Genomic DNA, 27,613 nt, shown 5'->3' with positions numbered 1-27,613 from the left:
GAGGGGGTATTACCCAGACGGACGTTGCTCAGCTGACACTAATAGTTTCCGTGCCTGTCCTAACAGCTACAATTTCAGAATAAACGGAAACACAGGCCAGAGCGGACGGCATGACATCGGCCCGAACGTTTCCAATCATTGCAAATTTTCAGGAACACAACGTTAAAGATTTAACGATGTGATCTTAACAAAATACATACCTGTGTGGTCACGACAACACTCAGAAACTTTTAATTCCAAACAAAGCTTTGCTTAACCTTCCCTACCACTCTGTAACCAATATACAGGTAGACAAGGACTCTTTTTTTCTCATTTCTATCATGTCCAATTGTAATGCCACAATGTTCTTTGTTCCCTTAATTGTTGATGTTGTAAGATTTTAGGATTTTTATGCGTTACGTATTGTTTTAAGCTGTAAGTATCTTTATTCCTTGCAGTGTTTTACGAGACAGAATTTGAGCGATGTGAAACCATTGCGATTTTGACTAAGCAATAAAATTTGACGAGAACTGATAGTCAAATGGCTACAGTACGCTAAGGGTTGAAAATTTGCAAAAGCACAACTATTGAATAATCATCTTTTTCCATGTTCGTAAGCAAGAGGTGAGCATTTGGTATGAATAGCTCCTGGAGCTGCAAACCACCAGTGAACCTATAAGGTGGGGCAAAGCCCACGGCATTCAAAGGTTAATTCCCAGGTAACCCCCAAGGCCTATGGTTAACCAATACCTGTAAGCCACACCCTTACTTTAACCACGTCCTAAACACAGGTATTCCAAACAAAATCTTTCATATTCACAGGTGTTATGTCTAAAAACTGTTAACTGTTTGCTATCTACTGATCTCAAGAAGAAAAATAAGTCTTATAGGTACAACCGAAAGTTGAAATTGGCGGAATTTTCCAAATTTTCCAAAAATATCTTCTATATTGCTTGATAATCAAACTCAGGATGAAGGCACCCTTTGTGATACTACCTTTCAATTAGTCCTATTGCCAAACTCTTGATTCTTCTGTTGAAATATCTTCTAAATGTTTCACTCCGTAGGTAAAACAAACCCAGGAGATACCCTCAGTGGGAGTTTGCGGTTTGTGACACCTGTGCTTCATTTATTCCCGCTGCCAGCTCCGGTCCCAGTCCCATCCTAACCAGACACACAAACTGAGAATGACAGGCGAACTTGACCCCACAGTGAACCCTGACAATGACACACGTGTGACCCTTGAACTCACTGGCCCAACAGTCTGGTCTGCATTACTAAACTGCAGGTTTGATCATGATTCAATGGGAGATGTTACCATTGGTTTGTCGTCTGGGGACACTGTTTACAGGTATTGTACTTGACAAAGTTTAATAAATTTCAGTAGCATTTTATACTACTATGTTGGGCCAACTGAAATTCTGGGGTTCTTTGACAATGTTAAATGAATTTTGAACTAAAAACTACTAAAAATCAACCAGAATCAAACTGAATGAATTCAACTGAATAAATGGATGGGCGAGTGAATGAATGAACTTGAAAATTGTATTGTAACATTTTTAGGAAAAATTCTACTCCAACAGAAGTAAAAGTCAGGCAGCTTTCTGCAGCTGTTTCACAGACCTACTAGTACTTTGTTATTCTGTTTGTTATCTTCTAAACAACATTGTTGCTTCGTAAAGGTTAAATCAAGAAGACCAGTTTGGAAACTAGAGCTGCACCAATATCCTCAGACCTTGAACATAATGTTTGCAGTCGTATGTATTCCTTCCTTGCAATTGTTTTCATTTCACTCTTTGTTAAAGCGAGCACTTGCTAAATCTAGTAGCTGTAACTTAACAGATGGTGACAGGAATGATTTCCTTGTCTTGGCCCAAAACACTTCAGTGGATGGGGACACAAAAAAAGGTTTACACTTCTTTTGAGAGCAGTTTACAAGAGGACGCGAGGTGAGGAAAGATGAAGAGGATGTGGGGTTTTGGCAGCGCGCTTGGCATAGTCTTTACGGCAAGAACAACAGGAGAACAATAAAGGGGCTCAACCCTCTTGAACTGGAAGTTTACAGAAGCTGGAATAGTCAGATTGCTGGCATGGTTTTGTAGTGAGATGCTGTCTAGGTAATCTCCAAGCAGATCCTACGGTGCCATAAGATAGTATCAAAGCTGGCCAAGGAATATAGCCAGCCAAAGGGAGTTAAACGGGCTATTTAGCACTTTTCAGCATCATTTCAGACCAAACAAACCATGGAAGTATCAACTTTGGAAGAGAAAATAGATGGATCGTCTGTCTGGAAATGGAAGTTGAACAAAAAGCAGGTAGCATATTTAGATAGCATATTTAGGTGTGAACACCTGCAAAAAGTCTGGGCTTCGTGTCGGCAGGAAATTGGAAAAGAGAAAAAGGAAATTGAGGAGGAAACAGTCAACACTTTTCCACACACAGGTGTTAAAACCAGAGGAAACCATGAAATGTAGTCGAAAGAATGAAAATCGTTACAGAAAAAGGCTAATGAAGACACGAGACACGCTTGGTCCGAGTTGAGCTGTCACAATGCTAGTCTCACAACTTGGAAGAATAATTGATCTTTCGAAAATGAAAAGGAACAAATCAAGAAAGTCACATCAAAAAGAAACATCACTGCTATTTTTGCACTATCAATATACAAATACAGCTGCAGGCAACTGAATATATAAGGAGATAAGTGCAGAGATAAAATGTAATATGTACATCCTGTCTATAGCGGCCACTCAAGGGACCGGACAAATGTGGCCACTATAGACAGGTGGCCTCTGTATAGAGGTGGCAACTTGTAGATAAAATACCCAAGGGACCGACAAAAAGTGGCCACTATGGGCAGGTGGCCCCTCTGTAGAGGTGGCCCCTAATACAGGTTTGACTGTATTTACATAGAGCATGAAAGCCCTAATCAGAGCCTCCAACAGGAAACAGTTTGACAGGTCTGAACGTTTAATAACTGTTTTCCTTCTCCTTATCAAGGAAAAAGTCTTCATCACACTACAGTGAACACTTTCCAGCGGGCACGGAAACAAGAAACTACAATAGCCAGCTTTGAAAAGACAAGAAAACTTGGGAGAATCCTTGAAGCAGTAAGACAAATACATGCAACAGGTGTCCTGTAAGACCTCCAGGTATGCCAACAGGTGGGTACAGGTGAAGAAAAGAAAGCGACCACCCACTGTAGCTTCTTTGGGTGGAAAAAATGTTTTTCCTCAAGACAAGGAATTGTTTCCATCAACAGTGACAATCTATTGCAAAACAGGTACATTTTGTGGCTCAGTGAACTATTTGTACTGACAGAGATTACGATGCAATTTCTTGGTAAATTGTTATTTACATGTGACTAACAGAGTATGACACCATACAAAAATTATACGGTTGGGGATTACAGGAAATAGGCTTAGAATTCTTTAAAGTTTTGAGATGTTTCTAAACTGTCACAGTTCAATGTAACCAAAGTTTCCTATAAAATATACTTTGACTTAGTTGAAGGCACTGTCGTTTAAGACTTATTAAGTCTATATTCCAATTGGCTGTTTGGACATTGAAAACTTGTCAAAGATGGCCATACAGATGAGCCATTTTGGCCTTAAACATTAATGTTGCCAGCTACAAACTTTTAAGTTTTAAAACAAGTGAGAAGTCCTGTTGGACTCTTTGCCCCCCCCCTCTCCAGACCACCCGTGGAGCGAACCCAACCCCCAAACATCGGACATCATGCACGGATCAGCTCCAATAAAATCCAAACAAACCCGAAACTACACGCCACAGTTTACGCAACGTGTTTAATACTCCGAATTCCCGCAGCCGCGGCGCTGCGTCCTCCACTCGCCAGTGGTTGTAGAGGGCGCAGCTTGCTTGTTCAGTTGCATGCTTGCAGTGATGTTCATGGGCTAGAGTTACACTAATCTCCAAGCAGATCCTACGGTAGCATAAGATAGTATCAAAAGCTGGCAGAAGAGTGAAGCCGGCTTATTGTGTGTTTGGCTACAATTGGCAAAGGGACACCTCTTGGTTGACTACACTCCTTGGCCAGTTTGGTACTACCTTATGCCATTGTAGGATCTGCTTGGAGATTAGTGTTACAAAGCAGACACAAGCAGTGAAGGCCGCGCATCGAGAGGACGCATTCTGTAAATAACTACAGATTGAGGTTCAAATGTTCCAGAATTACCGGTGATTGTCATTTTGGATGCAGGAGTTTCTCATCTTGTGTAAGCCATAACCTCAAATAATCCACCACCAACACTGTTACATGCACTGTTTAAGCTTGTGGCTGTGATCACAATGGATGGCTAGCATTGCAGAGACACATTCTGAAAATAACTGTACTGATTTGAGGAGTGACTGTTGTTTTGGATGCATGACTTCGTCATCTTGTTGAAACCATACATTACTGTACTTCTGCCATTCTGCTTTGTTCTTCACCAACCCACCACCAACAGTCACATGATTGTGGCTTGAATTATAGCAGACACAAACAGTAGAAGGAGACCATTGCAAAGAGACATTCAGAAGTAACTGTATTGATTATGGAGTGATTTTGAGTGCATGATCTCCTCATCTTGTGCAAGCCGTAACTGTTCTGACTTTCAGTTTGAATTCATTCTTCACAAGTCCACCAACAATATACTAGTATACAATGTGCAATTATTGCTTGTGGCTGTGTTTGCAGGCTTGTACTGTAGCAGACACAAACAGAGGAGTGTGAGCATTGAAAAGAGACATTCTGAAAATAACTGTACTGATTAAAGAGTGAATGTCATTTTGGATCCAGAATTTTCCGAACTGCTCCGACTTTCAGTTTTGTCCAACACAAATGCAGTCCAGTACCAACACCAACAGTTACATGCTTGTGGCCATGTTTGCAGGCTTGTGTTACGGCAGACACAAACAGAGGAGCTTCAGCCTAAGTCATACAGCCATTCTCAGGATATCTGGCATTCTCCGCACGCCGCCGAGTGGCCGGGTGGGAATATTTACGAATCTGAATGGCCGACAAATCCAGGCAATTCGTTTTGAGAGGGAGGCCCTTCTGGTTTGGACTCGGGTTACGTGTTCGGCGCGCCCGGTCTCACATTCGAACAGAAGCCGATACACGAACGTAAACAATCGCGAACTGTCGGCGAAATCGCGCCCTCTGTGGCAAGAATGCAGGCGGAATTCCGACAAGTTGGATTTAAATTTTGCTAAAGTTGTTTTGGGTATAGGTCAGGAGGAACATTGTAGATATCCACTCCTGACACGCAATTAAACTATAAGGTAGCGAACAAGCACCAAATCTGTACTGTATAAACTTGTTGGTTCCCAGATTTAAGAATGATAATGTTCCTATAGCTCAACTGGTTGAACTGATGGTTCCAATTAGACCCCATTCACACTCAGAAAAACGATTCGAATAAAACATGTTATCCGAATAAAACTACCCGATCCGAATAAAAGTTAGCAGTATGAACGCTCCCAAATCACTTGGATTTCATCGATTCGAATCCCTCGCGATCCACCTCGGGGAGGTGGGTAAAACTCCGGGAAGTCGATAAAACTGCGTCGCGGGGAGTCTCGATTCGTGCGGTTCGGCAGGGTGAACGCGCAAATGGATAGGATTCCTCTTATTCCGGGGTGTAACGTCATTCATCCGGGAACTTGGGGTCATACTTCGAAACACTACACACTGATTGCTTCGTTTTTCAGCGAGCATTTTCCACCGTATTTTACTTCCAACAACAATAAGGGGAAAGAAAGGGAAATCTTCATCATTCTCCAAGTGGACACCGTAACAAACGAAGCTGCTTTAATATTTCCATCTGGGGGTGGGAGGAGACACAGAAAAAGCTCGGGAAGGTTCATCAAAACAGGGACATAATACTAGTAATATGAAGATATATCCGAAAGAATGGCGGAGCATGGAGTTGAGAAATCCCTCGACCAGTGCAGAAATAAAGTGAAGAATCTCACCGCCAACTATCACAAGACGTAGCGATACATCTGTGAAACGCAACTCATGTTTTATTCAGATAAGACTGAGGGCGCACTAATCGGATTGCTGAAGAGCAGTGTGAACACAATTTTGGATCGGATAGAAAAATTTTTATTCGGATAAATGTTTTATTCGAATCGTTTTTCTGAGTGTGAATGGGGTCTTAGTTGGTAACCGGGAGACCCTGGTTCAATCCTGGGTAGGGCATCTCGGTTGGGGCTGCACCTGTCTTTCAGAAGGGATGTAAAATGACAGTCCCATGTTCTAGGAAGTTAAGGAAGGGCTACCAGCCCCTCTCTGTACCCTACTGCAGAAACTGCAATGAAACTTGCCATTAGGAATGAAAAGGTGAACAGCAACAATGCTGAAAACATGATTCATAATATATAATAATTAATATGCCCGATATTATTACATTATAATGACATACAAGCTGGATCTTCAAACGAATACCTCCCAACAACAATGTAAGGAGAAAGACGCAGGGAGGGTTTGACAATTGTAGACAGTGATGATCTCAAATCCACCACTAACAAATCCGCACCATTGTCATGCCTTTAATTACCGGCCCTTCCTTTTGTACCTGTCCTTTGTTCGCCCTTCTCACCTGAGGAGGTGGAGGCACCTTTCCCTTTGATGTCTCACCTGTGCTCACCTGTCCTGCCCTTGCCTATTGTCCGAGGCCGGCAAATTTCACACCTAGCGATTGTTTCTTTCGAAACCGCCCGGGCGTAACTGATACACCCGGCTCGAGACGACAGATAAGAAATTAATGGTGACCGCAAGGAAGGCCCAAGGGAACGGAAGATCTGAGGACATCCCACCAACAGATCGCTTCCACAAAACACTTAAAACCTGCCACAGTGTCTACCAACAATGCATCGGCTTCACAATTCTTAACCACAGTAGCCGCGCTAGGTATCGCTACTTTTATTGAGACGTTAACTTAAGACGTTGACTTATAGTACAAAGAACAGCAGATTATCTTGTCCATCCATGAACATCTTAATTGATTCACCTTTGACTTCCAGTTTCATTCATCAATTTCAATCTCGCCCATTTCATTTCAATTGGTATTCTTAGATAATCTTTCCCATTGACAAAGGCTTTAAGAATCCCATCTATAGTAACCACCTGTCTGCATAGTTGGCAAATATTGTTGGTCCCTGAGTGGTCTTCTTGTCTACAGTTTTGACTGTATTCTTGTCAGAAAAAAAGGTTTTCGGGTGCATTTTCAATTCTTGATTAAAAAAGGCTTTTGTCTTTCTGCATGATCAACCAATCAGAAACTCACATGTCCCCTCTGACCTGGCTGAAGGACAATCTAAGAAGAATTTTCGATAAGAATCTAGAACAACTCCTCACTTCCGACTCCACACCCTTACCACAACATACCATCACTCTTACTGCGGACAGACCTAAACGATTCCTTTAAACGGCTATAAAAACATGCCCCAAAACGGACCATTTAGGCAGAAAATGGCTGCTATGTTACTAACCGATCATTAGGCCACCACCATTAGTCGAGTAATTGTAGATTATGAGAATTGTAAAGTACCCTAAGGTTCTGTCGCAGCATATCAACCGTCCGGCGAGCTGACACATTCCAAAGTGATGGTTCCAAGGACGCAGGGTTGTCATTGTGCCCCTGTCCAGTGACAAGCGTAGTGGACTCTTAAAATGTCGTACGTTCCTTCTTTTATTCGTTTGTACCCATGTATGATGTAGTGACTAGCTGGCACATAATGATAGGTCAGCAGGTTTCCTGGCTGTTTCAGTAGCAGGGTATATTTTTACAGGAATAGGCTGCTAGCCATTCCCCTTTAATGCACTTTCTTGAACATGGGACCCACATTTTTTGTCCTTCCAAAAGATGGGTACAACCCCAACCGAGATGCCCTTCCCAGGATTTGAACCAGGGATGCTACCAGTTGGGCCTAAGGGACATCCCTAATGTCATGCGTAGTGCATTCTTAAATGTGGCTGGGTCTCTCTCAAACACACATTGAACTACTGGCTAAGGGACTGCAACCACTACCAGTGGCATGCAAATCAGTACAAGAACATTACTGGTTTCTGAGAGGAAACAAAGAGCCAGAGATGAGAGCTAGAAGTCACTACAATTGTGAAAGATCTCTCTCTCTCTCTCTCTCTGATAGACCATTAATTACAAATTCTATTGTGTATACATGTACATTAAGGGGAATATAACAGTACAACGCCTATTGTTAATACAATATACTATTGTCTGAAGTTACAACCAAAGCAAATTGGGACAGACACAAAAGGAAACATCTTTTAACCTCCACAAGCCAAGTGAAATTAAGTGCTCCTGAACTTAATGAACTAAACCTAATGCTCTTAAAGCTATAAACACACGTCAGGACAAAGGAGTCTTGTAGCACCTCACACCTGAGGCTCCTGATGACACTAAGAAGCTCTGTTATGAAGGACTGAGGCATAGGAAAAAAATTGTTCTGTTTTCTGTTTCAGTCCTGAAAAAACAGTGTTGGTAGGTAGGTTGGGATTATATTCTTTTTTTTGCCAGTCAGAGACATTAAAAGCGTCTCTCTGTCTGTGAGCTAAGACGAAGGGAACACGATACTAAGAACAAACTATAATGCAAACGTAAGGAGGTTTTAGGGCAATGATCACTTATATGCAGCCGCAGAAGGCCCAGTTTGAATCCATTACTGTAACAGCATTTTAGCATATTCCAGACTTGTAGCAGCCATTTTCATGGAAAATGTGAGAGAAATTTCATATTGATGAAACAGCGCAGGGTGCAGACTTTTAGATTTGGTTCAGAAACAAGGTTTTGGTTGATTTTTTAGGCCTGTGCAGACCCCTACTAATGCAGACGTAAGGGGGTTTTAGAATTGAAATCCTTGTCATTACAGACTTCCTAATAACACACCAGCGGCAAGGAATCCGTATCCTTTATATTCCTCCGTCAGGTTTGGTTGAAAGAGCAGGAAATGCTGCATAAAGTTAACCAAACAGAATTCTTCACGATGATGATCTCATAACCCCTTAAATGTCAGGTACATACAATCACAAGGGCCTGGAGAACGTATCAGGTGACGTCTTCAGACGATGACAGACATACGGAGCCGATACGTCACTTTTTAATAACATGATATGATAGTAGATAGTAGAGCATTGTATCAAATCAGAATTATGACAGTATGCCGTGACAACTAACAATGTAAATTTAAACCACAAAGAAAGCCCCTGACAATAGACAGCGGAAAAACTGTCTGGCGACAATAACAAAGAAGATATACATAAAGATCAGGATGTGGTGACAAAGTGAACAATTCTGATACTGACAAATGCACAAGCCCTGAAGCTTGACTTTCTCAACAAGTTCAAAAACCATGTGACAAGTAGTTCTGAAGTGGATCTCTCCATGTGACACCTGTGTTCAAGTTGACAATCCACACTTCTTCCAATCCTATAGCTGTCTATTCTCCAAGCAGAGGTTGAGTTGCGGAGATATAGTAGTAGTCGGTAATTTTCCTGACTACTACTACATTGTATAATTATGTCTATCTCCGAGACTCAACCTCTGCTTGGAGAATAATAGCTGTCCATCTAATCTGAATCTTGGAAAGGAAAGAAAAGCACATGTATTTGAAGTTTCCTTACTTGTGTCCCGACTCGTGAGCGATGGTGAAGGCCAGACCCAGGCCGGAGTCCTCGTTAATCGTACAGCTGCGGTATTTACTGCACATCCCGCTGATCGGGGCAAAACCTGCGCGAAGAAAGAGAAAAGACATGATCATCAAAAGTTTTTCTTTCCTTGTCTTTGGAGGAGAGAAGAAGAATTTCAGCTCAAATAAAGATGGATGTCATCACAACAAGTGGACTGAAAACTTGCTATGTTTTGGGTTTGGGGAAGACGGCCAGCATGCTAGTACAGCTCTCTTGAATAATAGAAGAAGAAGAAGAGTGTCTACATCCTGCAGTACCAAGGTCAAGTAACAGGGGGCCCAAAATCGACCTGCACCATCACCATCCCCCCCACCTACTCAAAACTATTTAAACAGGAGGCATCACGAACCTAGTGTGTCGCAGGGAGCATTTTTCCACGAGCAGATGCCCAGCCTGGTCAGCAGGATGGCGTGGTCGTGCCGCTGCAGTACCAAGGTCAACAAACAGGGGGCCCAAAATCAACCTGCACCATCCCCATCCCCCCACCTACTCAAAACCATTGAAAGAGAAAGCATCACCAACCTAGGGTGTCGCAGGGAGCATTTTTCCACGAGCATATGTCGAGTCCCGTCAGCAGGATGGCGTGGTCGTGCCGCGTGCCGTTGATGATGTCCAGGGACGACTGCCACTGGCAGAAGCTGTTCAGCGATTGGTCAGCGTGGTGGTTGATGTTTAGCCCATCCTAGGGAGGTAACAGGAATGTGTTTATCCTTTTGTTTATCGAGGAGATTTACAAACATTTTTGTAAAAAAATATATAAAAAGAAGAGAATTAAGATGACGTTGAACATGACATGTTGGTGGTAACATGACATTTCTGTTAGCCAATGGGATGGCAGGACTTAGATCATTCCGGTAAGTCAGCAGGGATAACGGGAATGTGTTTATATTTTTGTTTATCAAGATTCACCACATTTTTGTTGAAGGACTGACATAACAGGTGACAACCACCTTTTCAAGATGTCAACCTGGAGACCAAACAGTGAGGTTTGATCCACTCACACTGAGGCCATTTCATAGGTCTTGACCTAATCACAGCACAGAATGTTTGGAAACTAGCAGTTCACCCATCTCTTGTTTGTCTACCGTCTACAAAAAAAAAAGATTTATAAGAAAGCATGCGCCAAAAAAAAAGAAAGATGAAGTTCAACAGGTGGTCACACGATGTTTCTGTTAGCCAATGAGAGGGAGGGACTTAGATCATTCCGGTTAGGCAGCAGTCCTGACTGGGATGACCCAGATTGACGGACAAGCTATACTTGATCCTGATTGGATTACACATTCCTTCTTGCCATGGCAACAGCATCAGTATGGAACCTTCTTAAGATGTGGAATCAGCTAAAGATTAGATAGGAGAATACCAAAGCAGTGTGTAAGACTCCTTAGTCCTGTTGAAGGATTTGTGTCTTAAGGACCACCTGGTCTTTAAGACAAGTGTCCTTGCCAATAGTCACCTTGGAAAACGTCTTAGACCGGAAACTGATTGGTTTTAATTCAAAGACGAATGAAAACAAACCCTTGATTGTCCTTGACAACAGATTTGTACAGAAAAGAGATCTTATCTTTTTTTCTCACATTTTAGTGAGTTTTTAGAGTAATCAATGGACTGGAATGACACTAAGTATACAGAACAGAAATCAGAAAGTGTTGTAGAGAACTGGTTGTCAGACCTTCTATGGTGCCACAGTGGTCAAACATTTTAGACAAAGGAATAGAAGAGATAAAATCTGGGAACAAATAGGAATTGACCCTCTGAGCTGTGAGTACAGACTGGTAAGCTTGTGCAACCTTGTGGCTAAAACTATCCTAACTGAATTAAAGACCACCATCAGTCGGCTTCTAATCACAAAAGGTAGGGATCGACCTTTCGGCCTTCATTTACAAAACTGCAGAGTCCTGTCCTTAAGAAGCAATCACCTCTTCTTACCAAGCAATCATCCGCGTCTTAAAAGTCTCGACTACACCTTAAGAAACCTGCTGTTAGATGAAAATGATCTTAAGTTAAGGATATGGCTGGTTAGCTGAAGAAATTAGATTTCAACAGTCTAGAAAATTACAGACTGTAAATGAAGTTGATTTGATTGAATACTGTCCTGACTGGGTGAGGGTGGCTTTTGGCTGGAGATTACAGTAGAGAAAGTTACGAATGTTCTTGGATAAGCAGAATCTTTTTTATACAAAAGTTAAGGACTTAAGTCACTGTAGTTGAAGGCTATTCCACTCAAAGTTGGGGCAAAGGCAAGATGGACATTTTCTGCATCTTGCATCTCTTAAGTTACTTCATCATTATGGTCCCTACTTTCCTTTTGTCTCCTTACATAATGTCTAAGACTTGAAACTGGATGGTTTTAAAGATGAACATAATACTTAACTTTTGTATGAATGCCTCAAATTCAAGTTTATGTGTACTTAAGACAATCATGAAGATCAGAGATGATTTTCTGACAAAAGTTTTAAAACAACCAAACTGTGCATCTAGCTGGCAATTACTTCAATTCCCCCCTGCTCCCAAAGTCCCAAACCAAAGGGAAGGTTCTGTTCAACACTTCACACTTGACCTTCACCACTGGGGAGGAGACAAATCAAGGTCAGTGTCAAAGCCACATGCCCCCCTCCCACCCTGTTTGTACCTGTAAAATCTAATCATCCCTCACACTATCCAGGCAAGGGCAACCTTCTAATTGGTTCCATGGCTACCTGCAATCCCACAAGCCCCCAAGGCCAGGCCAGGGCTGACTCATGACCCTTACATCTGACTCCATTATGACCTTGAGCAGTGACCTTCACCACTCTGCTCTTCAGCAGTATGTCATTGTCAAGTGGGGTGCATTGACAAACAAGACTGCGATTTTGGAGGGTCGCCACATCATGAGTTCTACTTCACTTCACAGCAGGTTTGCTTTGAAGGTCATCGAAGGACATGGCCAAGTTCCGACTTTACGACCTTCAGGGTTGTGTTCTTGTACAATGTAACTGTTTTCCTCTGGCAAGTGTCAGGTACATGAAAACAACTTTGGGAAAGTCACACGAGATCCAGCTTGTTTCTCAGCAGGACTCCGTGAAGGCCAGGTCAGGAGAAACGCTAACTGTTTCTCTTTTCTAAGTGCCAGTTGAAGAAAAAGGAGAACAAGACAATTTGGGGGAGACATAAACATCGTCCTACGCATCAGTCTAGGAGAAAGCCCCTCCTCCATGATTTACTGCCTTGCCTCCACCCACAGTCCCAGAAATGGGATCAGAGTGGAGGCAACTTTTAACAGTGTGGCTAACCGATTCCCTGCCAAACCTGGGCCAGGTGGAGAGGTGGCCCTGGCAATTAGGCGAGGTATTAGTGGTGACCTTTACTCCAGCACAGGAACATAAATCTTCATTTAATTGCACTACATCATTCCACACTATGCTGACCAGAAAAAAATTCAATTTCACAGCATGAGGAATCCAGCATTAGTCCCATCTAGCATTAGTCCTACATTTATTCACTCATTCATCCATTCACCATTCTCTCATTCCTTCCTCAATCCAGCATTAGTCCTACCATCATTTAATCATTCATCCATCCATCCATCCACCCATCCATCCATCCGCCCATCCATCCATCCATCCATCCATCAATCCATCCATCCAAATTCCATCCATCCACCCTTCCATCCATCCATCCCCATTCTCTTATTCCATCCTTTATCGCATCCTCTTCATCTAGCATGAGTCCAACCAACATCATTCATTCATTCATCCATTCCCCATTCTCCTGTTCCTTCCTTTCCTAAGTCCATCCAGCACAAGTAGTCCATTCCCCATTCCCTGGGTCCCTCCATCCTCACCTCCTCTCCATCCAGCATGAGTCCCACCATCATTCATAATTCATACATTCATTCATCCATCCATTCCCCATTCCCTCCTTCTCACCTCCTCTCCATCCAGCATGAGCAGGCCGACCAGCACGATGTTGATGCTGCTCCCGATCGTTCCATCCTTGTAGAGAGACGACACCTGGAAAACACAACATGAGCCACACGTCAGTCATCACTCATTCTGGGTTTGTTACTACAGGCTGGCCAAAAGGGAAAGCCTGATCAAATTTATCTCTTTGGATTCTGCATCTGTATCTGTATAGCTGGTATAACCGCTCTTTGGCATAACACAGCAGCTAGGATTTTTAGACATCATAAACTAAAATCTTGTTCACTTCTTGAAACTGCGTAGGCAAAGGTGACTGTCACAGTACTATCATTGCCACTAAGTGTTACGTATCCAATACAACAATACAACATAACCCAGTCAAAAATCAGACAACAAATCTACCTAATGACCTGAAAGTCAGAATAGAATGCCAGACCGCTAACTTCTTCACCTTAACCAGAGAAAAATTAACAAGGCTCCAACTTCATTAGGAAAGGCAGCCTCCCAAAACCCTGAACAGACAGCACAAGTCAACCCTGGCTCTTAATAGGAGACTTATATTTCTTCACCCATGACTACGAACTTTAAGAGTAGAGAGTATGGAAAAGTAGCAAAGTCTCTTCACCCATGACCTCAAACTTTAAGAAAGAGAAGAAAATGAACAAAGATCCTCCTTCATTAGGAAAGGCAGCTTCCCAAAGCCGTGAACAGGGAGCACAAGTCAACCCTGGCTGTTAATAGGACGGGGACAGATGTCAGGCCACAGGCATGCCAGACACTCGCTTGTCGACCAACCGTCCAAAAGGCACTGCTTGTCTGAGCTCTGTTTAGAGCGTGGTGAGAGAAGCTTGCAGTGCTGCCAAGTTGGGAGCCCCGTGTATCTGTGACTGGGAATTTTTTACCCTCTTGCTTGAGTGTGCGTAGTCCAGTGGTTAGCAGCCCTGCCTATGGATCAAGAGGTTGGGAGTTCAAATCCTGTCTGTTGTCACTCACCGGACACGCATGCTACTGGAAAGGGTTGCAGTTCTTAGGACAGGACATTTAGCCATGCTAAAACTAAAGTTGCCATGCATCACGTTGTGATGCGTAGGCCCGGCACCCATCTCCATTTTTAAGCCCTGGGATCGCACAAATATAAGTCACTACAGCAGGGGGCCAGTCCTGTTTTAGTGTTTAGCTTCTTCCTCTTTGCTGAGAGTCTTTGGTATGACCCGGCTACAGCATCCAGTCTTCCTCCGTGGTCTCCCATCCAAGTACTGTCCTGACCGCACGTTGCTTAACTTCCGAGATCGAGGGAACAGGTGTACCAACGCGCCACGGTCGTAGCTGTGATCCACTGTTTATTGTACTTCTTGAAAAGAGCTTAGGGAATTATTACCTCTTCACTGAGATAAACTGGTTCCAAATCATTTTCACTTTCATTTGTCTTTGAGGGAAGCATGGCTCGGCAGTAAGGGAAAACCCAGACATAAAAGTGACTATCTTAAAACTTTGGGAGGCTTGCCAAGATCTCCAGTTAAGGGCCTGGTGTATGCTGTGTATGTTACATAATTATGTCTGGCAATGCCAAGGTTGGGCACGGGTCAAATCTAATCGGCAGCGGTGCCAGGACAAATGGAACATAGGCTGAAAATGTAAGAAAGGTGGCCATAAAGATTGTTCAAAATGAAGTCCTCACTGGCAGATAAAAAAGGGTGTTGTCTTTCTAGTAACACTACCAAATGTTAAAAGTCAAATTCTTTATTTGATAATGACTTCTCCCTTCTACATTTTGACAACCTGAAACTGAAAAATGAATTTACCTTAAACAAGTTCTACCAACAAAAGAAATTCCTCTGCTCTTTTCAAGAAGTGTTAGGTGAGGGTCTGCATACCCTTTTCCATAAGGCGTAGGCAGGCCTTTTTTTTGGCGTAATTCGTAGTGGAATGAAGCGTAAAGAATTGGTGGCCTTCGTGAATTGAACGTTAAGCGTATTCAGCCATCCCGAATTTAGCGTAAATTGTTGTCAGAACCCCCATGCAGACCCTCTTAGGTATGCACAGTGGAGCACGACTAATCATCCAAAGGACTGCAATCGTTTCGATTAGAGTGCAAAAAAAGGGATGAACAGTAGACTGACAAAATCAAGCTTTTAGAGGCCCATACACAGGGCTGCTGCCTATAGCTAATCGGTCATTGACACTGAGAAGGTGTGTAACACAGGCTACAGTGAACAACATTGGTCTGGATTCAAACTCAGGACTTCTAGGTCTAAATGCAGGGTTGCTAGCCTCTACACCTCACAAACACCTCCTTGAAGCTTAGATCTTAGCACCCTGGAATCCAGACCTCGAATGCACGCTACTGGAAAGTGTTGCAGTCCTTAGAACGGGACGTTAAGCCGTGGTCCCCTGTTCATTGTGCTTGTCAACAAGAGCTAGGGCAATTTCGCCATGACGATGAACCTGTAAATACTGTACATAGCGTTTGTTCTCTCTGTCAAGACCAGTGGAAGACTAGCTCTTCACTTCAGTGAGCTAAAACTGGATCACTTTCCTGTCTTTTGCAAGCCAAGATCTTCAAGGAACAAGTGGCTGCTCCTTAAGGAAGACACACCTGCAGGAATGTAGAGAGGGTCGTCACGGGGACAGGTTTGGTCTGCCTGCACTTCCTGAGTGGTAACCGCTATCTGCCAGCCGACGACAGACGCGGCAAGGATGGTCCTCAGGGCCTGGAGTGTCTGCAGAATGTGCACTCCACAGCCACTTGTTGGTGGATTCCCACTACTCTTGTACTATCTCGAGGGGCTACAGATATCAGAGATACCATACAGTGTGTATTGGACAATGCTGGTAAAAGAAGTAATGATGGACCTGGAAGCAAGACAGAGCAAGGACAGTCTTCACAGCTTTGAGTGGTACTACAAAGAATTTGACTGTCAAGTAGTAGCCCCCACCAGGCCTTCCTACATGGGTGCGGGGATCTTAGAATTCGGTAAAAAAATCCAGGAACTGGCCAGGGGAGTCAGTCCACACTTAGGTTGATTCAAGTTTAGCTGCATGGCCCGCCAACGCCAGCATAGTCAGTCTGGTAGAGACTAGTCAAGTAGCTGCTACAGATAGCAGAGACGCTTTGCACATATGGGACAATGCTGGTGTAAGAAATGAGTACCAAAAACTGGAAAAAGGAAGGACTGTCCTGATGACTGACGAATCGAGGATGGTGCTCACAACCTGGAGTGGTTTAACATGTGTTCTCTGTAGGGTCTGATCGCTCTTGTACTGTCAAGTAGGGGGCTACAGATGTCACAGATAAAACATTCTTCTCCTCACTTACCAGATAACACGAAATGTTTTAAGAATGTTTAGCCTAAAGCATTTAGGATGGTCCTCAAGCTAGAAGTGTCTCAGAGTCTACAATAGGTGTACTTTGCATCTGCGTGTTTGAGCATGTAGAGTCTGATACCTTCTCTTGAGTTGTCTAGTACTACACTAGTGTGGCTACAGGATATCCAAGACTTCTCCACACATACCATATAACAGTGGTACAAGAAATACTTTTTATAACAAAAAGCTTAAATGTCAGATATACAATTTCTCAGAGAGCACAGAGGGCGAGCCCCTCAAGAAACAGTAAAGAAACTCCAAGAGCTAAGAAAGCTTGCAGTGGAGAAAGATGAAGAAAGACTGAATGCAACTGGAGGACTTTTCAAAGACTGTAGATGCAGAACACAGTGAACGATGATGATGATGCCAATTCTCATTTGAGGAAAGCTGCACTTAAAAAATACACGTCAAATTTCACATGTCATCCTTACTGATACAAGATGCAGTGAACAAAACAATGAGATGCATCTCAGTAAGTAGACTAATCTCAAGGCCAGGTGTGTGAAACTGAAAATGGGAACACAAAGTTTCACCAGTAACAAGCTTAGTGCAGATTCCTGCTCTAAACCTGACCTTCAGTTTTTTTCCAATGTTTTAGATCATCTACCAGACCTCCCTGAAGATTTAAATCCACTTGGCCTTCTCTGATTGGCTGTGAAGGCCAATGGAAAGGTATTCCAAAACAGCATAGAACACTGAAGGTCACCTTCAAACTCAAAGGCCACCAACAAAAACTCTCTCAGGAAAGAACGCCTTCTCTATTCCTGTATCATGTGACCAAGATGCACGAAATCTCTCTTGGGTTTCCCTTCTTGAGAACTCAAGACACTGCTGCCTTGTTCAAGGACATCTTTTCCCATGAAGGGCGTTTCCTCACCTCTCCTACATGACTGACCAGGGCTAACGCTGTGCTGACTGACAGGATACATCTGTTTTAGTAACACCCTGAACTTTCTCAACCCAGCACTGTAAATCCTACAGTCATACACAGGCACACAGTCACTGCAGTATTAGGATTAAGTTATAAGAACTGGAAGTTTTACTGCAGTACTAAGAAAAGCTGCCATGGGGCACAAAATCTAAAGCTGAATATAAAACTTTAGAATTGTCACCAACTGCAAACACACTAAATTTCAAACTCAATCTTTCCGTTCTTGAGTAATCTTGCTCACGAACATACCCCCACACAGATGTGTTGTCTAAAACATAACATTCTTGACAAAGTAGAAAAACAATATTGAGTAAAAACAACTGTTACATAATCTTGCCTGACAACAAAGGGAACTTGCACTATACATATAGTTCACTGCGACTTGTATACATCAATCTTAAGTCTTCAATCCTGACTAAGGAGGGACAGTTTCGGAGGACGGAATGTGGAGAAGTCCTTGAGACTGAGTTTGTGTTGACTGTAGGGACATGTCAAGAGGACTTGTACCAAATTAGACAACTATCTAGTGCCCATCTGTGTTCATTGCATTGTGAGCCTGCCAAACTCAAGATCTTTTAAGACAAGAAACAAGAAAAACAGAGATTTGAGTCAAGAGTTTTGAACAAGTCAAGAGGACTTCTCACCAGATAAGACAAGTATCTTCCATTTACTTTTCTTTAGCGTTAAGTTCTTCCCACAAACTCGAGACCTTTTGAAATAACTTAAAGGAAAAACAACAGGAAGACAATAAACAGTTTTCAAGAATTAAAGTTGGTTTCTCACTGGATTACATGATTATCTGTCAGCATGTTTCTTCAGTGCATTTTGTGTCCACAATCTACAGATCTTTTGCGGTAAGTTAAAAGAAAAAAGAAGAGGCACAGAGTTAAAAGTTTATACAGTGGAGACATAGTGAGTACATGGGGACATGACCTGTGTGTCCAACAGGCAGTTTGAAATCCACATGTCTGTCTAAACGTTACTAAAAGCCTGGGAGCAAGAGTAGGGTGCAAGGAGAACAAAGTGTGTTTGGACAAGACTTGCCAAGACTGTCTGGGAAAGTAGTCAACTTGGAAGCTACTCTACTCTAAACCTACATGGGGACTGTCAATTTGGCTCTTTGACATGTGTACTTTAGCCAACAATCCGTTTGACACAACCACAACATTTCATCACATATGAAAGAGTTTCTACAAGAGTTTGCAGATTTCATTTCACATTTTTTTGAAAGAAAGTCTTTTATCCTTTCTTTAGAGGGTGGGAGCTTGTGGCAAAAGTTATCTTACCTGTTATAGCCACTTCATAACCACTTCATAACCACTTCATAACCATTTGCTTCTGCTCTTTTGATGTTTTCCCTTTCAAGACCACTTGGTCTCTGTGAGAAGACTGAAATGCACAACTCCTTATGTCACACCTGTCCACGTCTTGAAACTTTCTTTATGAAGGAAGCCACGTAGACGACCCCACAAGAGAAGACTGTCATCTCCTAAACCTACACAGTGCCAACCCTAAACGTTAAGACAGAGGCTGCTGGCCACCTGCCATCAAGCCTCCACATCTATGTGCAAGCATGTCTAACCCTCGCCTCGATCAATGGATGATACATGTAAACAGGAAAGATGGAGTGAGAGAAAGACAAAGAGAGAGAGGGAAGGAGAGACAAAGAGAGAGGGGGAGAGGGAGAAAGAAAAAGTGAGAGGGATAGACAGAGAGGGAGAGAGAGAGAGAGAGGAAAAGAGAGAGAGAGAGAGAGAGAGAAGGACAAGGTACAAATGTCCCAGCCTTGGCCAGGAGTGACCCCAGAAGACCTTCATCACACCAAGGTCCTCAGACCAACGTTCCTCCTGCTCTGCTCTCCAACTCCTGAGCCCACATAGCCTCTGATTGACATTTTAATCCTCTCACAGTAACTCTGTTGACAAAAGGACCCCCTTCTGTTCCCACAACAGGGCCCGCCAAGGCCAGTACAGCTATCAGGACGCTAATCAGCCACATGAAATATGCCTGGAGTGCCCAAAAGGGTGGCAAGTTGGCAGCCTACAGCTTAATTGGACAGCTACCAAAAACAAGCTTTGCTTGCTAAGTAGATCTGAGGGATTTACTATATAGAGCGCCACTATGTAAAAGCACTGCTGGACATCAGATCACTATGATCCTACAAACGTTTTCAAGTTTACGGGCATTCTGTGGTTGCAACCTTGACGCCTCAAATTTCATATGTAAAATTATATACAATTACATTTTAAGTGCCAATATGAAGTTTAATATTTTGTGTTAAAAATAATGCCTCCTTTAAAGTGATTTGAGTGTTAAATAAAAAAAAGAAAAAGAATTTAAAAATGTGTTTTCGTTTGACGGCTGCTTCTTTTTCGTGTTTTCGTTTACTCTTTGTACATAGAAGTTTTAGAAGAAGCTAATTTTGCAAATCTTTAAATGCACCCCAATTCCATGTTTCTGTCTTATACTTTTGCACCAATCATCAACAACGAGACTAAAATTGTCACTCTACTCTTTCTCCCTGCTATCCTACCCTGTGGGTTAGGTTATCAGGTTTGACCCAGTCAAGCAAGATTTCTATGGTCCGTCTACACTAAACAGGGGTTCTTAACTTTTCATGTGTGATGCAAAATGCAAGACGACATCCGCCCTGAAGGTGTGAACAAGTTCCGCAACATGAGAAGGTTCCGCCGCCATATTTGTCACCTTGAGACAATGCAGTAGGTCATCGAAGAAGCTACGAGTTGATACCAATCATTTAGTGTGCAAATGGGCCATGTTAGACAGAGGGAAGACACCCCTTATTATCTTTCTGCAGACAAAGGCCACCCAAAGCGACTTGCACGAGGACATATTAGCACCAAAGCCAAGGTCAAGAGGAACTGTCAGTGATATTCTCAGGCGGGGTCATTTTCAGGACAAGTGGGAGGTAGGGGGTATCTTGATACAACCCACACAGAATTTCAGCCTTGGTAACGACATGCATTCAGTACTGGTGAATAGAAGTTACAAGTGTACAATAAAAAAAGCATTAAATGTAAGCCTTTTCCTGTCAAAAGGCTCTGAATTTTTTTCCTGTCAAAAGCTCACTGTAATTCAATAACAGATTGATACATACAATAAAGAAGACAGCTAGGGTGAGGGGAGTTATTTGAGTTAATAGCTGAACATAGCAGCACTGGTCTATATATAAAACTTAAAAGCGGGAGGTTTCGAGTTGCCGCTAAAGTTAGAAGGGGGATGAACTTGTTTGAGTGACCTTGTGGCACGGAGTTCACACGGAGCCGGTCTCACGAGTATCGCGTGGAGCGCCCCGTTGAGAGGCGCGTGAGCATCACGCGGTGGGCGTAAATCTGTCATAAAACCGTGTCAGGCACCCCGTGTGGCGTACTATCCCCCCGCGTGACCCTGTATGGCTTCAGAACTTACAACGGATCAACAATCTGATAACGTTATTGCAAGTTCATGCCTGTGGGCTAATTGCAAAGTAAGACAGTGATATACAAAACATGTCATCTATTTCAAATCTATGTCTATCTAAACTATCTGAGGGGTTTGACTTCTTTTTCGTATGCAATGGGAGATGAACTGTCTAACATTTTCGTATATAAACGGGTTGGACGATCATCAATATGATGATGAGAAAAGCGACACACCTCCAGCAAAGAACCCAGTGACCACTATTAGGGTATTAGGTCAAACTACCAGTTCAAAAATCACATTTATTATCAATAACAGCTAAAAATCCTTTGAAAACACAGTAGACAGTAATTCGTAGTATACTTGTACAACCTCTGTCTTCCAGACCCAAACCCAGTATTGACAAGGAGAAATCATGAAACCTCTGAGACAACAAACACAGTGGACATGTTTACTTTGAGCAAAAGAAACACCGTACGACATGTTCACTTTGAGAGACACAAGAAAGATAAGACTCAAGAAAACATCCTTCGACCTTCCCACACGTCTCCTCAGCAGGACTCTCAAGGTCGCTCAGAGGTCACAAAGTCCTTGGTTGAAGGTCATTCACGGTTACAAGTCCAGACAAGGCTGACCTGCTGAACTTCTTAGGCAATGAAACAGCAGGAACCTACGCAGGTAAAGGTCAACAACGGAGCTACATCTTAAGTACATCTCTCTCCCTCCTCCCAAGGACGTCTTGCCTCAAGATCACGTCTTATGCTATCTACTCAGCAGGGTGTCGCCTCTCAAGGACCTGTAGCGGAGACGGTTGAGCGGAGAGCTATTTGTGGGGGACACGTCCTGGCCAAGGTCGAGCTATGGAAGCCGCGTCGCAGGCGGCAGCCCAGCGGGAGGGGGGTGCTAAATAAGCGGTCGCACCGCGGGAGGGGGGCGCTGACGTTGTGTCAGCATCAAACCCACTATTAGCAGTCTGACACGTCCTTCTACTAGCACTAAGTATGCTTACCAAGGCCAAGGCCGAGGCTGGGCATACAGCTTATAAGGAGAGGTACAGGCAGAGAGCTATCCGTGCAACAAGGGCGACAAGATGACGACAATGATGAACAGTACGTCGTATAAAATGCTCTATAAGACCATACCAGTGTAGTTTGTACGTTCTTGGATTTTTAAAAGGAATGCTAACCTGGTAGATCAGGAATGGAACAGCTAGACCCATTTTTGCACCCAGATGGAGTGAGGAAATTGTGTATTAGTGCCTTTCCAAAGGGCACAACATTGGTGGCATGACGCAGGATTCGAACTAGCGGGCCAAACACCCGACCGTTACACAAACACTATAAGTGTCTTAAAAGCAGATCAAAACAAGAGAGAGAAGCGCCCACTATGTTAAGGACAGTCAGGACGTAGGTGGGGTAAAGTGCCTTTCCCGAGGGCACAACATCGATGGCAGGGTATTCTAACCCTAAAAGGATACAAACAACAAACCCTAAGAACAAGGAGAGAAACACTCACCATGTTGAGGATGGTCAGGACATAGGTGAGGCAAAACATCAATGGCTTGGTTGGGGATTCTAGCCCAACACAAGTGAACAAGGAAAACTAAAACCCAAGAACAAAGACAGAAGTGCTCACCATGTTGAGGATGGTCAGCACGTAGGTGGTGATGTTCTCGTTGCCGTGTTTCTCCAACATCTTCTTGTCTATGACCACGAGCGTCTCCACGTTGAACTCCTGATTCAGCTTCTCCAGGCGGTACAGCGACCGTTTGCCCCTCTCGGCATGGATGTACTCATCAGAGAGGAGGATTGGCTCTTCCACGGGCTTCGGATAATCTAGAGGGACAGAAAGAAATGGAAAGGAGTTATGAGAATGAATGATTTATTTTGGAAAATGTACAGCGAGCGCTTGCCCCTCTCCGAGTGGACAAACTCGTCAGAGAGGAGGATCGGCTCTTCCAAAGGCTTCGGATAGTCTGGAGAAATGAAGAGGAAATGAGTCAGATCCAAAAATAATTTCATCAGATATGAAGTTCTCTTTTACACAATTGTTATAGTCTTACCTGCTTTCTCGTCAATGCCTATCAGACATCTTCATCAGAGCTTCTACTAGAGTATTGGGGTTTTACAAACTTGGCAGCATTTGGGATTGTCCTTTTGCCACAAAAGTGCCACCTACCTTGGTTACATATAGCAGTGAGAAGAAGCACTCCAGTCAGATGCCATGAGGAAGGTGTTTGATGGACATCGAAACATACATATAACTAAGAGATTTTACGGTTCGTGTAAGATGAATGAGAATCAGGTATGATCAATGAAAGGAAGCTGTTGTTCTTCCACTGGTCTTGTCAAGAACAACAGACAATATATGACATTGTATGTGATTGTACAGTATATACAGGTTTAACATTATCAAGCCGGAAATCTCACTGCTTTATCAAAAGCTACAACAAACAGCAAAGAGCAGCTTGTGCTAGAGACTGCAATGCTTTACGTAGTCGTGACTTTCCTGCTTTTCTTGATTTATATGTTTGTGCCTTGATCTCGAGTTGTAAGCTCAGCTGGCCTGAGGCCACGTTTAGTTGAGGTAGATGTTCCCATGAGATAGTGCACATAAAAACTTCACAACCCGCTGCCCACTGATGAACTCTACTTAACCTTCGCTGATAGATATACAATTTATGACAAGATATAGGTAGTGAAGTTTTTGATATAAGGGGTTATACCACCCCTTGCAGACATACCCTTTCTTTGGCTGATACAAGACGGTGTACCCAGGATAAATCACCATATTGTATGACAAGATATACTGGAGGTTTAATTTTGCTTTTGCTCCAACTCCATAAAGATTAAGACATTAGATATACTCAACACCTTCGCTATCTCTTGCATAGCCTTTTCACTAACCTTTTAGACTACCAGACAACAGAGGTAAGTATACAACTTTGTGAATGTGTGTTCCTCTGGCAAGTGGATACACAATACATGTACAGAAAAAAAAGGAGAGATAACTTTTTGGATCATTTTGGTTGAGTAACTGCAAAGGGACTGTCATGGCAGACCATGACTAAGAGAAGACAATGTTGGAATTGATGACTTCACCTGTCAGATAGTGATTCATGATGGACATGGAACTACCTGTATGCTCAAGGCCAGGTGTGGCCAAGTGGATCAATGTCTTATATACCTGATACAAGAGCCAAGCTTGTATACCTGAAGACTCTAGGCTTTTTCTATACTAGGCAAGCGCTTTCTTGGGAACTTCTTTTGCCTCCCCTCCATGAGGATGTCCCTGACCAAAGCTAGGTGCTCATTTGTTTTTCAAAGGGAAGAGAGGAAAGGAACAGGTGGAAAGCCTAACTATGGCGCCTGATGGCGCCTGATAGGGATTCAAACACAGGACCTTTAGTCAACACCTCCACAACACCTCTAACCACAAGACCTCTTTTCCAACTAAGTGAATGAGTGCATTAATGCATGAATGAATGAATGAACGAACGAATGAATGTGAACGTAAATGCCGTATTGACATACTGTGATATACAACTTAACGCTTCAGTCTTTTCAGTTGACGTTTGTAGTGTGGCTACGGGCTAATAGGGTGTCAAAGCCAAATCCAAAGCTCCTTCCAAGTCCAGATGGGCTGCCTCAGACGAAGCTCTGTTTACGGTTTGTCCTGTTTTATTGCCTTTGAAACAAGACCAGACTCCGCAACAAACGGGTCCGGTTGACACTCATAACAAGTAGTATACGTCATGTGGTGCTTAGGGAGGTACTGGATGGACAAGAAGGGCATCCAGGGTTGTACGTATCCACATGTGTCAATGGCGAACGTGCAATGTAGCACAGTGAAGTTGTCACAGGGCAGTAGCAATTTGCACGAGCAAAGGATACCCCGGTGGCAACAATATGACATTGAGTTAAGGACACTCCTTGAGCAAAATGGGTAGCCAAGGTTGCAGAGAAGAAGCTGTATCAATGGCGTACGTGCACTGTGGCACAGTTACTTGTCACAATGTTTGTAGCGACTTGTTACAAGCTAGATAACAATCATACCAATGTGACAACAAGGGAAAGAAAAATGGAAAAATTTGATGTCTAAAGGTTATGAAGATATACATGTGTACACAGTTGCAAGCAACTTGTCACAATGTTTGTAGCGATTTGCTGAAAACTTAGCAATATTCACTGTTGAAAAGACAGTTAAGAAACGATACAAAATGACATTTTACCAGGGTTCCACAGATGCACCTGTCACAGTGGCGGACGTGCACTGTAGCATTGTTACGCTACAGGCTCGTAGCGATTTGTAACAAGCCAGATAGCGCTATTTGCTACTCATCAACGGGTCAAGGAGGAAAGAACAATGCTGGACGTAATTGGTGATTGAACAGGTCTGGGGAAGATAATGAAAAATTGGTCACACCTGTGTCAATCCAGAACCCGCGTTGCATAACTTTTCATTTGTTGCAATTTTGTGGCAAACTTCTAACAGTTTTAACTGTTTTATGTAACAACTTAAAAGTTGTTACATAACAACCCTGGTCTTTTCAATGAGTTCAGAGGGTGGAAAATACTTCTGAACTAGATGGTGCTGTCAGCAATCAAAGGTGTTCCAGGTACTGAACAGAAAGCGTGCCACACCTGTGTCAATGCAGACGTGTATCATTTCTCACTTGTCACAATGTTGCAACAACCTTGACACTCTAACAATCTTCTCTTTTCTCTGATATTGTGTCTAAGGAGACTGAAGGAACTGCGCCACACCTGTGTCAATTCTAGACGTGTACTGTAACAGTTTAAACTCGCCACAATGCCCTAGCAACTTTGCCACAACCCAGATAAGGATCTACTCCTTAAAATATGGTCCTAGAGTAGATAGAAAGAAAATGCGAGAAATACGGACTTAATCGCAGATTAAATGCGTCTAGGAGGAAAAGTGTGTCACAGCTGTGCAAACCTGAGGTGCAAAAAGTGCGACTTTACGGACTTTGGTCCAAATCAGACAAGATTTTGATAGCTATCAAGGCCTCTTTGCTATGATCATTTGCCCTAAGATTATGTCTTACATAGCAATACCACAAGCCAAGGAAGCTAGGATTAAGAACAAGAATTTCTTAGCTTAGTTCAATGGTAACAGTGACTGTTCAGGCTATTGCTGCTGAAGAGGTCAACATCCTCAAGTGGCCTATTTACGTTGTTTGCTGTGCTCTTGATCTCAGTTTGGACCCTTCAAGCTTGGTATTTGCCAAGGTCCTGACTGTGCAAGCTACCAGGCAAGTGCAATCAATACACCAGTTTCTGATATATACAGTCAAACTGTACTAGTGACCACCTGTACAGAAGGACCACCTGTCAAATCTGTACAAGTGACCACTTTTCTGGGTCTTGATCTTGCCACATGTCAGGTTTAAGAACACATAAAGATCTTTGATGAACTGTCAATGAAATGTCGAAAACACTGCACATTGCATGAAAAAAATTTTACTTGTATTGAATTCAAAAGGTTTTAATTCATTATTCTAAAAAAATTCGTCTCAGTAACTGAAATTTACTGTGAATTCACAACACCACAACTACTGCACTACATAATTATTTAAGTTAAAACCATGAATTCAAAACACACTGAAACCTTTTCCTCCAACAATAACATAAAACCATCACAAAACAGCAGTAGAAGTTTGTGTCCATGAAGTACGTATAGACAACAGCCCCTACTTGTATCAATAGCACATGATATATGGTGGGATTACAGTATCATTACAAGCGCAGCAAGACAGAAAACATTCATGAAAGCAACACTGTCAGAATCCAATCCCATAATTACACCACATTTGGGGCGATGATATATGACTTTACTGTCACTTTCTCGCCCGGCAAACAATGACGTTCTTATCCAGCGGAAAGGCCGTCTTCCGATGCCAACCGACCCGTGAGCGAAAGCTGGGATTGCGCTTTGAGACGAGGTATAGGGAGGTATTGTTCAGGTGCGCGAAGTGGAAAGGTGTGTATGGACGATTAGTCGCGGCTGATTGGGCTGACTTTACCTGTGTTAGCTCCAACAATGGAACAATGGCGTTCACCGTAACCTCTGTACTGCTATATCTACACAACCAGCCTCCCTGCTGAACACAGGCCATGGCTTCATGTAAAGGCCACTCAGACCTACTCTTCAATTCTTAAACATTTTTACATAAAAATTTAGCAAGTAAAACTGCAGAGGGCAGGGAGGAATACTTGAATATTACTATGTTCCCTATCCTGAAACTTTGTGCAAAGTATAAACGTTCCCCGTGGACTCTATTTT

General features: G+C 42.9%; 1 protein-coding gene across 1 annotated transcript in view; it reads right to left on the bottom strand.

The window, feature by feature from the left end:
• LOC118417451 (A disintegrin and metalloproteinase with thrombospondin motifs 16-like) overlaps nucleotides 1-27,613 on the bottom strand; it is a 109,370-nt gene that overhangs the window by 40,818 nt on the left and 40,939 nt on the right. The window contains exons 5-8 of the mRNA XM_035823013.1: nucleotides 22,943-23,142; nucleotides 13,597-13,680; nucleotides 10,214-10,373; nucleotides 9,626-9,731 (exon numbers count right to left, since the gene is read on the bottom strand). Of these exons, the coding sequence (XP_035678906.1) occupies nucleotides 9,626-9,731; nucleotides 10,214-10,373; nucleotides 13,597-13,680; nucleotides 22,943-23,142 (550 nt within the window). The remainder of the gene's footprint in view (nucleotides 1-9,625; nucleotides 9,732-10,213; nucleotides 10,374-13,596; nucleotides 13,681-22,942; nucleotides 23,143-27,613) is intronic.

This window comes from Branchiostoma floridae, chromosome 6, assembly GCF_000003815.2.
Source record: "Branchiostoma floridae strain S238N-H82 chromosome 6, Bfl_VNyyK, whole genome shotgun sequence".
In the NCBI taxonomy this organism is placed as follows: Eukaryota; Metazoa; Chordata; class Leptocardii; order Amphioxiformes; family Branchiostomatidae; genus Branchiostoma; species Branchiostoma floridae.
The sequence above is the reverse complement of the archived record's forward strand: the minus strand, read 5'-3'. Positions and strand labels throughout refer to the sequence as shown.